The sequence below is a fragment of the Scomber scombrus genome, chromosome 12 (assembly GCF_963691925.1).
Source record: "Scomber scombrus chromosome 12, fScoSco1.1, whole genome shotgun sequence".
Classification (NCBI taxonomy): domain Eukaryota; kingdom Metazoa; phylum Chordata; class Actinopteri; order Scombriformes; family Scombridae; genus Scomber; species Scomber scombrus.
The window spans coordinates 13,832,585-13,846,059 of NC_084981.1; the positions used below are offsets into that span (position 1 = coordinate 13,832,585).

At 39.5% G+C, this 13,475-nt stretch overlaps 1 protein-coding gene across 1 annotated transcript in view; it reads right to left on the reverse strand.

Annotated features, from left to right (window-relative positions):
* Positions 1-1,385: 1,385 nt before the first annotated feature.
* The window catches only part of wdfy4 (WDFY family member 4), a 39,223-nt gene continuing 27,133 nt past the window's right edge, over positions 1,386-13,475 (reverse strand). The window contains exons 50-64 of the mRNA XM_062430382.1: positions 11,788-11,830; positions 11,483-11,602; positions 11,139-11,262; positions 10,916-11,025; positions 9,103-9,253; positions 8,144-8,235; positions 6,815-7,024; positions 6,573-6,693; positions 5,065-5,222; positions 4,005-4,163; positions 3,732-3,911; positions 3,286-3,468; positions 2,681-2,777; positions 1,881-2,010; positions 1,386-1,702 (exon numbers count right to left, since the gene is read on the reverse strand). Coding sequence (XP_062286366.1) covers positions 1,639-1,702; positions 1,881-2,010; positions 2,681-2,777; positions 3,286-3,468; positions 3,732-3,911; positions 4,005-4,163; positions 5,065-5,222; positions 6,573-6,693; positions 6,815-7,024; positions 8,144-8,235; positions 9,103-9,253; positions 10,916-11,025; positions 11,139-11,262; positions 11,483-11,602; positions 11,788-11,830 — 1,942 coding nt within the window. The 3' untranslated portion in view covers positions 1,386-1,638. The remainder of the gene's footprint in view (positions 1,703-1,880; positions 2,011-2,680; positions 2,778-3,285; positions 3,469-3,731; positions 3,912-4,004; positions 4,164-5,064; positions 5,223-6,572; positions 6,694-6,814; positions 7,025-8,143; positions 8,236-9,102; positions 9,254-10,915; positions 11,026-11,138; positions 11,263-11,482; positions 11,603-11,787; positions 11,831-13,475) is intronic.

The following is a 13,475-nucleotide window of genomic DNA, read 5'->3' on the forward strand; positions in this document are numbered from 1 at the left end:
GGAGAGATCGAGAGAGAGAGAGAGAGACCATCATCCCCCACAGTTCAGACTCACTGACTAGGATGAACCCGCTAATGACTACATTTATTCAAATTAGACTAATTGTAATCATGGTTAATAATTAGCTTTACAGTGCATTATAATTGGGTTAGGCTACAAGATGGTTCTGCCTAGGTGCAATAATTTATTTGATTTAATTATTCTGAAGAACCCAATGGTTTGACATTTCATATCATAAAACCAGTGGTGTAGAGAGAATGGAGATGGCCGTTGTCTTTAGAGAAGGTCATTGCTCGCTCTCTGGGAAAATTATGAGGACTATTTTCCACTCTATTAAGCTACTCCACTTAGCACAATTAGCCACACACACAAAGGTTAAAGACACAGACCTCTTCCTTTATGATAGAGAGGAGTGGTGCATGTGCATGAGAGAGGAAGCAAGGCACAGAAAGAGAGTGAGTCTCCACACTCTTGACAATGTACCCTTATTTAAAATGGTAAATTGTTGTTTATGGGGATATCAGTGTGAGGGTGGGTGTCACTTTTTTATAAAAAAGATCCAAATCAGTGTTTAGAAAGGGTTAAGTTTCATATCATCTCTCTCACAAAATAGGTCAGATTCACCCAGGAGTGTGTTATGGAGGCCCAACAGTGATTGCTGTAATCATGTAAGCTTTAGCTGATGAGGAGATTGGAAGGCCTGTCTGTCTACAATCAACTATAAACACACACATAAAAAGGCATTTTTACATCATCCACAACACATACTTGACATGGTCACAGTAAACTTGTGGAGGATAATGGTGCAAGAGGATCAAACAGTGTTCACTCATAAATGCCACATAACAAAGCATATTGAAAACACATTGTGAAAAACAAAGTAAGCCCAGTAAACTCTTCGCAACCAGCTAAACATCCTGAATTGCTCATACCACAAACATTTACCAAAGCAAAACAATGCAACCCTTGTTGCATAAAATGCTGACATGTGTGATTGCCACAGTATTCATTTCGTGAGAAAAGGATCTGCTCCAGCCCTGTAACACTATTAAAAAGTCGTATTTCTCAGGAAATGCTGGCTGAACATGCATGCTGTTATTCATCATTCACATAATACTTTGTTTTCACTATGAAGCTTCCATGACTTTCATCATTGAAAATCTTCCAATATGTTTTGACAATTCTAGACAGTGTCCCTCAAGATTTGCCTTTATAAAAGTAAAAATGTATAAAATCCTGGCCAGCCCAGATTTCATTCATAATTGAAATCACAGTTGATATTTTACACTGAGAGTCACAGGACAAGAAAGTAGACATCAATAGCTATAAAGTTTTATTCAAATTTGTTGAAATTCAATATTTACACAGAAAAGTACACAATTAAATATTCATGTAAAGGAAGTCAAATATGCCTTATTGTGTGAGACTTGAATGAGACAAATATTGTAACATTGTTCTCCCTGAATGCACAGTATATATAGAATATACAGTACAGTGTCTCTCGATGTTCAGCTGGTGTTCGACCGAAGTCACTGATGGATTTTACTGCCTGCAGAGGTCTGTGTTAGACTCTCTCTGAGAGGGTAAAAGTTGTGTAGAAGCCCGGGCGCATTAAAAGAGTTCATACCCTGCAACCTCTCACTCACAGGTCCAGGTGAAAACTCTGCCCCATGTATCACCTGCCAGCAGAGTTGCATGGCTCCTACACAGAAAAGATTAATCCAAATTAATGAAGTAAATTCAATGCATTAATACAAATAAAATACAGTACATGTAAGTCAAGGTTTAGTTTTAATGTAGTTAGTTCCTGATCTGTGAAGTGATTAAACAAACTAAATCCCACCTCTGTTAGCTGTGTGGGAGCATGTTATTTACTGTACCTGGACATGGACAGCATTGTGATAGCTGGATTGTTTTTGTGGCGGCGTTGTGACGCAGCCTGACTCCTGTTCAGCTCTTGACACAACACCAGATGTCTCTCCCAGCCTTTAACCTGGCACGAGTTGCTCACTGTGGATACATCATGAGAATACTTCAATCTCCAATTATAATCGAATCACAGGCCAGGTGTCCACTCTGTCTGTAAACCTGACCCAGAGGTCCTCGCAAAAAAATTAAGTTGTGCATAACGCAGTGTTTATCTGTGGTCAGTAGGCTGTTAAAGGGAGAAAAATCCCTTGAATATAAATGCCTCAGTGTTACGTAAAGACTTGTCTCAATGTAATTTGCCAAGCATAATACTCCTATGAGGTGACGCGAGGCTGTAACCAACGTATGCCAAATTGGATCTGGGTATTATTGCTTTCTAAATTATACACGCACACACACGTCAGCAGAATTACTCATCAGTGTTTACTGCCTCTATGTTTAATAACTTTATAACAACATAATTCCTGCTAGCCCTAATGCTAGTGAGGGATGGGGCAAGCATTACAAGTGCTCATCTGAAAACAACGCTGTCTAGCTCTGAGATGAGCGGTTAAAAATAATCATCTCACACTTAAGGATTTAACTAATTAGATCGAGATGGGTTTCTTTTTGAAACACATAATAAAAGAAGCATTTCTTTTTGTGCAGTTTTCTTTTCAGTCAGTCTTACGGTTGTGCTGTTGTCAGCCATCCCCATCATCTTAGCTGTTATAGATACATCCCTATCCTATGCTACTGCCAGCAGCATTACCGTCTCTCTCTGTCTGCGCTGTTCGGTCTTGCCCTGGGGACACAGGCTCTTCTGGAGGGCCAGGTAATTGTGTTCTGGTGTACTCTGTCCTCCATATCTGTATGAGAGACACATAACGAGTAGCAAAATCAGACATAATTCAACATAATAACAAACACACACGCATACGCACCGCTGTGCACGCACACCCCATAACTCAAGGTAATATTAAAGTAATAATAGCATTTGTGTGTGTGTTGTGCATGTGGCATGGATGCGTCCCCCCCGCCAAGTGAAGCCCAATTTAGAGTTTGCAGCTTTGATTGCAGAGAGGCGGCATATGTTTAAATTAATCCTAAGAAAAAAACAGCCATACACCGCACACACAACCCATATGCTGTTACTAATACCTCAATGGACATCCAAGCTGCTACCTGCAAGGCTAATGCCAAAGTAATGACTGCCATATTTGAATACTGTAAAGTATACTGTATAAAAGCAAGCAAGACCTCTCCCGCTGACCTATTCGTCCTGCAAAGAGTTGCAAGAGAGTGATTTTAAAGACAGACATTCTTTCTCTCTCACACACACACACACACACACACACACAAAACAACCCAACTTACCCGTATGATGCCATCTGCACAGCCAGTGACAATGACGTTCCTGGCATCCCACTCATGCCGCTGTGTGAAGCTGACACACAGGATGTCTGCCCGAGGCCCGCAGGAAGTGTCAGTGCAGTCCAACAGCTGACCCTTCATCGTCCACAGGTAGAGCAGAGGCCCTGCACATGACGCTATCTCACCCTTGGAAAGAGTAATATGGCGTTGACGCCCGTGTGTGGACAAATGTACACAGAGATGCACGAAAAAGCATTAACGCGCACAAAGAGGATATGCATGCTGTCAACAATGAGAAGCCTCCCTTCCTCATGCAGTGAGGTAGGTGAAGGGGAACAACATGGCAGCACTGAGCCAAAGACTACAATGAACAGAAGACAGAGAGAAAAGCGAGAGGTTTTTAAAGAGAAGTTCAATATGCAGAGAAAGACATAAATGGTAAGACTTACTGTAAGCTCATTTATAGCCAGTGCAGAGATGCTAGTTGTGTGTCCTACTAGCTGGGTGACGTAGCTTAGTTCCTCCAGATCCCACAGGATACAAGTGAGGTCACGGGAGCCACTCACTATCATACTGTGGACCTCAGATACAGCCAGACATGTAACTGCATCTGTGTGACCGTATAATGGCTATGAAGAAAAACAGGGTCAGTATAAGTTTCTCTGTACACATCAGTCTGAGATGAAGAAAATCATTCTGCTCTCTGTTGCAGACAGACTAACCTGTCTAAGTTTCATGCGGACGAGTTTGTCCTTGTTGACTGCTACGTCCCACACACACACCACAGAGCTGGTTCCTGCAGTGATGATGGTCGTGGGATTGGGACAGGCGGCGCACAGCGTCTCCCCCCAGTCACACAAACTCTCACACAATGCAAAAATCTAGAATTGGACAGACAAAAAAACATCATGGCACTGTGATGAAGTGTGTATGATGGAATTACTTGTGTTTTGTCCTTTTGTGGAAAAAGCCCACGCAGGCATTCTTCACACATAGCACAGCAAAATGAGTAAGCTTTACTTTATGAGTAACTTTTCTCATGAAACTATTTGACAGTTCTCATGAAAATATAAGTAAGTTTGAATAGCACCTATCTGTAACATGAACACTAATTAACTAAAAGTTTCTGTAGTTGTCAAGAATTCCTGGTAGTAGTTAAAACATCATATTGTGATTTGACTTACGTTTTTACAATATTTTTACAGTTTTATTGCACAAAGCAACCAGCAGGATCTCATACAGGGGCATTGTGATGTAAACTCCACAAAGCCTTAGAAAACAGAAGCCAACAGACAAACATCACTGACATAAGCAGAAAGTGCATAAGGCTTTGCTAGCAGTTATAAGTAGGAATTTGTAAATAGCGGTCAGTAAATCAGTTGACATGGAAAATAGAGTGAGTGAAGTCTCAGCAGATCATAAAGACCTCCTCACTGTTGACTGAGTGTGAGAGTCAGCTGATACTGATTAATTGATAGTGCCTGTGTGATGTCTGCATGAAATGCTTCATATCTGTGTTATTAAATTGGGCTGATACTGAGCAAAATCTAATTGATGCAATGGAGTAAAAGGTATATATATATATAATGTTTAATTTACCAGTCCAGCTCTCACATTTGAAAACATATCTACACTTCATGGCCTCTTGATAGTTTACTTCATGAATGTACCAAATTTGTATTTTTTTCATTTTGATTCATGCAACTAGGTAGAGCTAGAAGTCAGGGAGATAATACTAACAATGTCAACCTGATCTCCTGTATATCTCAATATACTACATACCTTCTCTGTGGCATAATTTCCAAAGGCACAGCTGTTGTCAGGGAAGCCCCAGCTGAAGAAGCAGCTCAACATCGGTGACACTATGAGCCGGTTTCTCTCCTGGACCAACACCTCTTTTTCCAGACACAGTATTTGACCTACTGGGCCTCTTGGCAGCTCTGCGGAATGGTTTACAGTGTCACAAAAAAGTAAAAAGAGGGTGTTTTTTAAGACTTTGTCACCTAAACCATATGCAACTATGAAATAGTTATGGAATAAAATATAAAAAAGTGACCTCATTCTGCCTTTAGTATACATGAATAAACTTGCCTGGCCCAAAAAAGATAATAGCTCTACAAAAACATCACATTAAAGAGTTTGGCAGTTCAGAAAACTTGTAGGAAGTGACCAGAGAAAATTGGGCAATTAAAACAGCTATTCCCAGGTTACATCAAGGTGAGGCTTTCTCCTAGGGGGACACCTGCAACCTGGACAGCACAAGTTGTGTATGTGCGTTTGCGTGTATTTATGTGAGGCAGCGTAAGAGCGAGGCCATAATTGTGCCTGTAATTGACCTATTCATGCAGGAACAGGCAAAAATCATTATATCCTGTCGCCACCAGCTCTGCTTCTAAAATCCCCTGAAAGAAGTAGCGTCTGCATTAGTCTTAGCATTCCTCCTCCTATTCATCTCTATCTGCTTATTGATCAGATCAGACACTCTAAGATTTAATATGAAATGTAATATGCAGGAATCTCTCCCTGAGCATTCGCAGATTCATCTCCTCTCCCTCAGTGGGCCTGTAGGGATATTCAGATTATTAAGTAGGGCTCAGCGGAAGAGTCATCTCCATATTGTAGCTCTAACAGATAGCTCCTTCTACCCTTCCATAGTGTAAATTAATCTATGGATGTTCTCGCTCTGTTTCAACGATTCCCTCGAGACCTGACTACATCTTGTGTGTAATAATTGACATCAAATGGTGTGAAATAAAATAAAGGAGGAACAATACAACATAACACCACATGAAGATGACTTAAATTGATTGTATTTAGTTCACTCAGCAGGAAATAGCAATGTTGATTCACTCATTTGGAAAGATCTGTTGGTCGTACGTCTGTATTATGATTTGCTTTAATTTCATAACCTTACTTAATAGTTTGGCATTTTGAGTAAGAGGCAATAGCGAGCAGCCAATTAGCTTAGTTTAGCCTAACGACTAGACACACGAGGAAACAGCTAGCCTCCGTCCAAAAATCCACTAACAAGTACCTGTAAAACTTATATATTAATCAAAGTGTAAAGATGAGCATTAGAGGTGTTGTTTGGTGAAATGTATTGCCTTTAGACAGAACTAGGGTAGTTTTTCCTTGGTTTCAGTTTGATGCTCAGCTAATTGGCTGATCATTTAGTGTACAGAAACAAGAGTGGCATTGCTCTTTTAATCTAAATTTTAGCAAGAATCAAAATTAAAGTATATTTTTCATGTATTTGCTTTCTGAGCTCCTTTTTTATTGTCTAGTGGTACCTCTGAATGGCTGAGCAGTGGTTTTGAGTTTGTCGAGTTTGAAGAAAAATGGAGTTGGATGGGGTGGCGTTGATCCTTCTTTCTTGGTGCCACTGCGAGGTGGATGGGGCTTGGTGAAGAGCTATGGGAAAGACATACTGTATCATTCACAAAGAATGATTATTTTGAAGAACAATGTAATGATACAACTTCACACAGGAAACGTACGTATCCTGCTTCTGCCCATTAGTTCTTATTTTTACCTGTCTGGGAACTTGGCCAAAGTTGCTGACATATCCCAAGATTGTGCTCTTGATGAGGGGGTCCTTAGCATCCTTTCGACCTCTTTGGGCATAGAAGTATGGATGGAACGTGTTTAAACTTTCTACAGCTGCAGGGCCTTGTTGCCGGTGTCCGAAAATCAGGTCAATCCACAGGTGGAGGTGGGAACTCACATAGTCACTTTCCAAAGCCTAAGGGAAACAATGCAGCAGATTGTTGCTGAAACTAAGATCACCTAGTCAAGTAATATTACAAAACTACTATACCTGCACCGTACAGTCTTAAATACAGCAGTATGCAATGCTCTTTTTTTATTACAGTGGGACCAAAACCATCAGTCAAACTGTTAATATGAGAGTTTAGAAACACAAGAAACTTCTACGAGAATGCACAACCAATCAAATTATTCAGGTACTGTATGATTTCTTCCAAAAGTCAATTTAGAAGTCTAGAGCAGCAGAATGCTGCACAGCTGTGTTATGAGCTTATCTTCACGTTAGAATTAAAGAATGATTTGGGTAGAATTAGCCAGAGATTGGTTTTGAAGAGTTAATAAGGAATAGTGGGCATTATGCCCAGCTGTATCCTTGCACCCAATCTTAATAAACCCATCCTGGAATAGCAGAAAACTGAAAAAAAACCCCATCATAACAAGGATATATTGTCCTGAGTTAATTTGTCTAGAGAAGAAAAAAACAATCTTCTGAAGTCACTAATTTTATGAGAATGGTAGGCAATATGGGTAGTTCAGTAGATTACAGAGTGATAACCATCATAGATGCCCCAGGAATGGAAAAAGGGAGGGTCAAACTCCGGAGAAATCAGAGAGATACAATAACCCCACACAGGGAGAGAGAAGAAAGAGCTCAAAAAGAGAGAAAACATTCAGCCCCTAAACAGCTGGCAAAAATACTGGCATTATGGAAAAAGAAAGTTTGGCTCTCGCCCTGAATAGTGTTAAATAGTCCTGTTGTCCTGCAGTGTCTGCCATCTAAACTTCAGCAAAATGGTATAAGCTAAACAACTGGCCATTATATTTGAAAACAGTCAGTACTACAAGAATTTAACAAGATGGCTATTGTGAACAAGATCTCTCTCTTATACAGTGGTAGGATGAATGAAGACATGCTGACTGACTGCAACCAACACTATTACAGTGGACACTTCTTATTAAAACAGTACATTCTCTGACTGCATCAGCCAATGAGCATTGAAAAACATTATTAGGTCTTATGGGAAAGGTCTTTGTGTGTAAAAGGCCAGACTGCCCATTAGTAACAGGTAGCCTGAGTGAGGTCGGGGTCACTGACCTCACGTTGGACTCTAATGAACTCCTGGGGATCGTCTTTTGCCCATGGAGGGAGCTCCACGTCTCCAAGAGAAGTACCATCCTCCATACAGCCTACAGAGATAGAAAAATACAGGACATAGAGCATGATGGGTCATATCACATCACCATTTGTCCTAACCCTTCAAGCTGAGTTAGTATAGCATCACAAGCACGAGGTTACCAATGGTTTCATGCTGTTCCACTGATTGAGTTGTTGATGCCAAGAAATGTGGTGATGCACAAGCAAAAGACTTGGCTTGCCACCATAAAAGGTTCAAAAATATTTTTGTAACATCTGCTTTGCAAATGCTATGTGGGGAAAGAAATGCATTCTCTGCATTTGTTCAGCCTCAATGAGTAATACAAAAGCACTGAAAAAAGCACTGAATGTACTCGCATTTGTGTTTTTTTACCAGGAAATACCAAACCAGGTTCTGTAATTCATTTTGAGTGAATCCCAAAGACACAATACTCACTGGAACACCAAAAGTGTGTTAATCCACAAATGAAAATAGTTATCAAGGAATGCACTATTTACTCTTCTTTGATTAATGTTTGTTAAAGAAAAAAAAGACAGTGCTCAGTGCCCAAGTTTTTAAAATTGAAAAAAATAAAAAATAAAATAAAATATATATATATATATATATATATATATATATTTGTGACCTGTTTCTTATGATTTACATCTCAATAAGAGCCAGCAGGCATTGGGCAGAAAGGCGAATGACACAGTGGAGAAGTTGGGAAATACTGAAAAACTGACAAAAACATTGTTGGTAGGATTCGTTGACAGTAAGAAAAATACAGAATTACGCCAGTCTTATCTTTAAAGCACATATTCATGACTATAAAGGGTACTTGCACAAGACTAATATTTTAAAAGTTCATTTATATTTTCTATTAATTATTGCGATACACAGAGATAAAAATGATCCTGACCCAGCTGGATGTGGTTGGAGTTGATCAGGAAGTCAGGCAGGTAGAAAAACTCTGGGATCAGCTCTCTGACGTCCCCCATGTTGTCTCTGGAGGCCGACTCCCACTCCTTCTTTACACTGTGAAACATCCGCTCTGGGATATCAAATCCTCCCTGTGAGGAGACAAGGCACAGCAATGTCACACTCTGGCATATTGTTGAACCAAACTTGGCAATAGGCATATTAATAAAGTAGTTTCAGAGTAGTAAACCATATTTTACATCCCTATTTCCTGCTTACATAATACAAAGATTTTCTACTATTTGAAGGAGGCATTTCATCTTTCTGTAAAATCCCATAATCTACGATGGAAATCTCATGAGAGAGAATGTAATTTAGAGTAAAACAATTACTTCAATGAATGAAAATAGCATATATACTGGTAAACTCGGTTAGAGATGTAAATCCAGTTATGGATATTACTACACACACGTTATGTGCTTCAGAAGACAAAAAGGCACTGTAATTTACCAGACTAACATCTTTATTGCTTTATTCCGACTATCAAATATGCATGCCCTTTCATTATAATCAACTGGATGCTGTATTATAAATCGGTAACATCTGTGGCTATTTGCATTGACTTTTTTTTTTAAGGGGGTTTCTGTAATTATTTGCATATATATTGAAATCTCACAATAATCTGTTTTCATACCAAAAACAGCAGTGAAACTGGATCCAGAGAACTCAAAATAGCTCATATTAGAGTCATATTATTAGCAAGGTTATGTTCGAAAGAGAAGATGACACAGTGATGAATGTCATTGGGTAGCAGTGGGTTTGCAGATGGCCAGTGGTTTAGTTGAAACAGACTGATACACAATGCACTGAACTTTCTAACATTTCTTCAGAGAAATCAACAGTGATTATATCCTGAATATGACCTACTATTTATCTACCTCATACAGAGTTGTGTGTGTATGTGTGTGTGTGTGTGTGTGTGTGTGTGTGTGTGTGTGTGTGTGTGTGTGTGTGTGTGTGTGTGTAAAATCGGCCTTCAAGTCATGCCAAAAAAACACATTTATCTAAAAAGCTGTCAGAGGTTTAAATTTCCATCATTAATCTTTTATAGTAAGCCTATTGATGCCCTGATAATTTTTTTGTGATAGTTATGCTCTGAAGTTACATTAAACTGTTGCAGCTTAATGCACAGGAATGACAAGAATGTTGTGCTTGTTTAGTATTATACTTTTGCACGTGATGAATGCACTTAATGGTAGATCATAATTCGGGTTCACACAGAGAAAAAAAAATCCTCCGTTTTCTATTCTATGAATATAAGTATATATATATATATATAAATAGGGTCAGTAAGGAAATAATTACGGTAAATGGACTGTACTTATATAGCGCCTTTCTAGTCTTTTCGACCACTCAAAGCGCTTTACACTACAACTCATTCACACACATTCATACACTGATGGCAGGCAGCTACCACGCAGGGTCAACCTGCACATCAGGAGGAAACCACCCATTCACTCGCATTCATACACCCTTGGCACAGCAACGGGAGCAATTAGGGGTTAAGTGTCTTGCCCAAGGACACATCGACATGTAGATTGGAGAAGCCGGGAATCGAACCGCCAATCTTCCAATTGGAGGACGACCGCTCTACCTCCTGAGCCACAGCCGCCCCGGTCCATTTCTTCCCCAACCCTCCCACAGTCACACACACATTTTTATGTCATATCAGCTCATCCATTTTGTGAACATAAAAAGACCATGATTTCACTTTCACTTTGTATTTTCATATTTCCCTGTGTCAGTGACCTTACCTGCAGGGCCTGAAAGGTGTGTGAAAATGGCTCCATCCTGACAAGAAAGGAAGCCACGATGATGGCTGAGGAGTAGTGGGTACAGTAGTGGCATCGTGCTGACAACTCTCCTAAAGAGTGAACCAGTTTAAGAGGACGCATGTATTTTTCGTGTATTTTTATGGATCAAAAATACACGATCACAATATGGAGAATAATGAAAAGTGAGAAGCTGAAAAGGTACCTTCACCCTCACTGCTCTCCACCTCTTCATATCTCTGTAGGAACATCTGTTTCCTTTTCTCTGTTTGAGCTCCCATTGGCTTAGACAGATCACGGAAAGTTGCAGGATCTGACAGGTCGAGCGTCTATCCAGGACAGAAATTAATGGGGGTGGGATATAAGTATGAATAAAAACATTAAGAGAAAATATACACATGGTATTTAGTGTTTTGCAGACAAAGATATAAGCTATACGTGTACATTTTAGCATGAGTTGGTGTAATAAAACTCCTAATACTTTCATTACAAGGATATTTCCTTTGTGTGGAATGCCTGGAAGACAAATATGTTGCTGTGTGAGCCTACCTCTGACTGGTAGTCAGCTAGGACCCAGGGGAAAACTGGATATTGCATCAGGTCATTGTATGTCCTCCCAGCAAGAGTATTCAGATGCATCAAGTACTCAAAGTTACTTATCTCCCCTCTCTGGAGGACAGACAAGATTATATGAAGTTGATAACACCTCACAAAACACGAGAATGTAGTTATAAACAAAACTGGAGCTGAATGACAGTATTCAAAAATAATTAGTAATGTTTAAGAGGGGGAAATGGGAGCACAACAACTCTGACAAAAACAAAATGGAGAAAGAACCATGTTTATTGCATTACCTGCCATTTAACAAGGGCTGCCTTTTCAACCACAGGGGCCTTCCTGATGCACATAAAAACAAACACCTTAGCATCAGAGGCTGATTACTGAGCAATTCCTATCAACACAAAGTTTTTTTTGTTTTTTTTTTGCTTGCACTGTTGCCAAGCAACCAGTGTTGAAATGTAACACAGCAGAGTTCTGAACCAGCAGCAGACTGGAGGTGAGTGAGTGATTCAGGAAACATAAATTGTGTGTACACAGCTGTAGGAGCAGTTATGGGATTGAGGTAAGTTACAGTGTGTAGCATAAGTAGTGAGTAGAAATGTGGAGGATGAAACGCATTGTGCCATCTTTAGGTTGTAAAGAAATATCACTTTAGTAATGCTGTAAGTTGTGTGAACTAGTCTCCAACTGCAAACTGAGGCGTTACAGAGAGGAGCCAATATTTTCCTTTTATCAAGTTTTTCAATGGTCGCACCGCTTCACATAGTTAATGATTGCTGGTCAAACAGGAATGGCAAGTTTACTGATTTCTGAGAAAAATAAATAAGATTTCCAGCTTCAGGGCGAAAATATACAATCGTTTCCTATCTGTTTTTTTTCTCTTAGGTGCTTGTTCAAAGACTGTTGTTAGTTGATAGGCATTTAATAGGCATTCACTCAAATAGAGAGACATTCTCTAAAAAAAATTACACTAACAAACTGCTGAGCACAAAACCTGCTCAATCAAAATTCCACGTTTCTAATTAATCTACAATTGACTCATGGATTACCTATCAAAACGAGTTAAATCTAAATTAGGAAAACATTCAACTGCTTCTGAAATCTCTTTTCCCTCTGTGGGCCAGTAACATGGCAATAAAGTCCTGGCGCCAAGCACCCCAGTTGCTAAGTAACGCTATTAAACAAGAAGAACCTTGACTTTTCAAGCTAGGGAAATGCTGATATACACAAAGGGTGCATTCCTGATCTTTTCTTTTGACTACACTACTGCATTTTGTGAGATACAATTACCAGGTATTAGTAGTGTAACTTCTTAATGCCAAGCCAAGTGGAAATCTAATGTCAAGGTATTTAATGGTTTGTTGCTATGCTATAAAAATATGACTTGATTACTTTCTTTTTTTGACACAGGGTGAGAGGTTTGGAGCTAAAATGGCCGGTTCACAGGAGCTAATGCTGTTGGTATGTTTCTAAAATTGAAGACACTTTATTAACATCAACTCAGGAAAAAAGAAGATAAAAATATGGTGAGTACATATCTTCATTTTTGTTAACAATTTAAATAAAAGTTTATAACAGGGATATAGCAGGGTATAAACTGGAAAATGAAATAGGCATCCATACAATATAAATGGATTTAACTAGGAAGCGAGGGGCTACTTTAAAAGGTATCTAGTTTCTAACTCCTCCCCTCGTCCAATAACTCCTGACCAAATAATTTTGTAAAACTACACTATATCAATCATTGCATTTGGCCCAGTATGTGTTATCTAATTGCAGGCAATAATTTCATGCAATAGTTTTCTATAGGAGGTTATAATGGGAACAAGCACCAGTGGATAACCTCTCTCATCCTGAGGATGATGAATGAGGCGAGAGAGGGCCTTGGGGTGTAACACAGACACAAACAGACACACACCTTGCTCTCTTCGACAGGGAGGGGAGAAGAGCGAAGCCCTCATCACACTACCAACACTCCTTA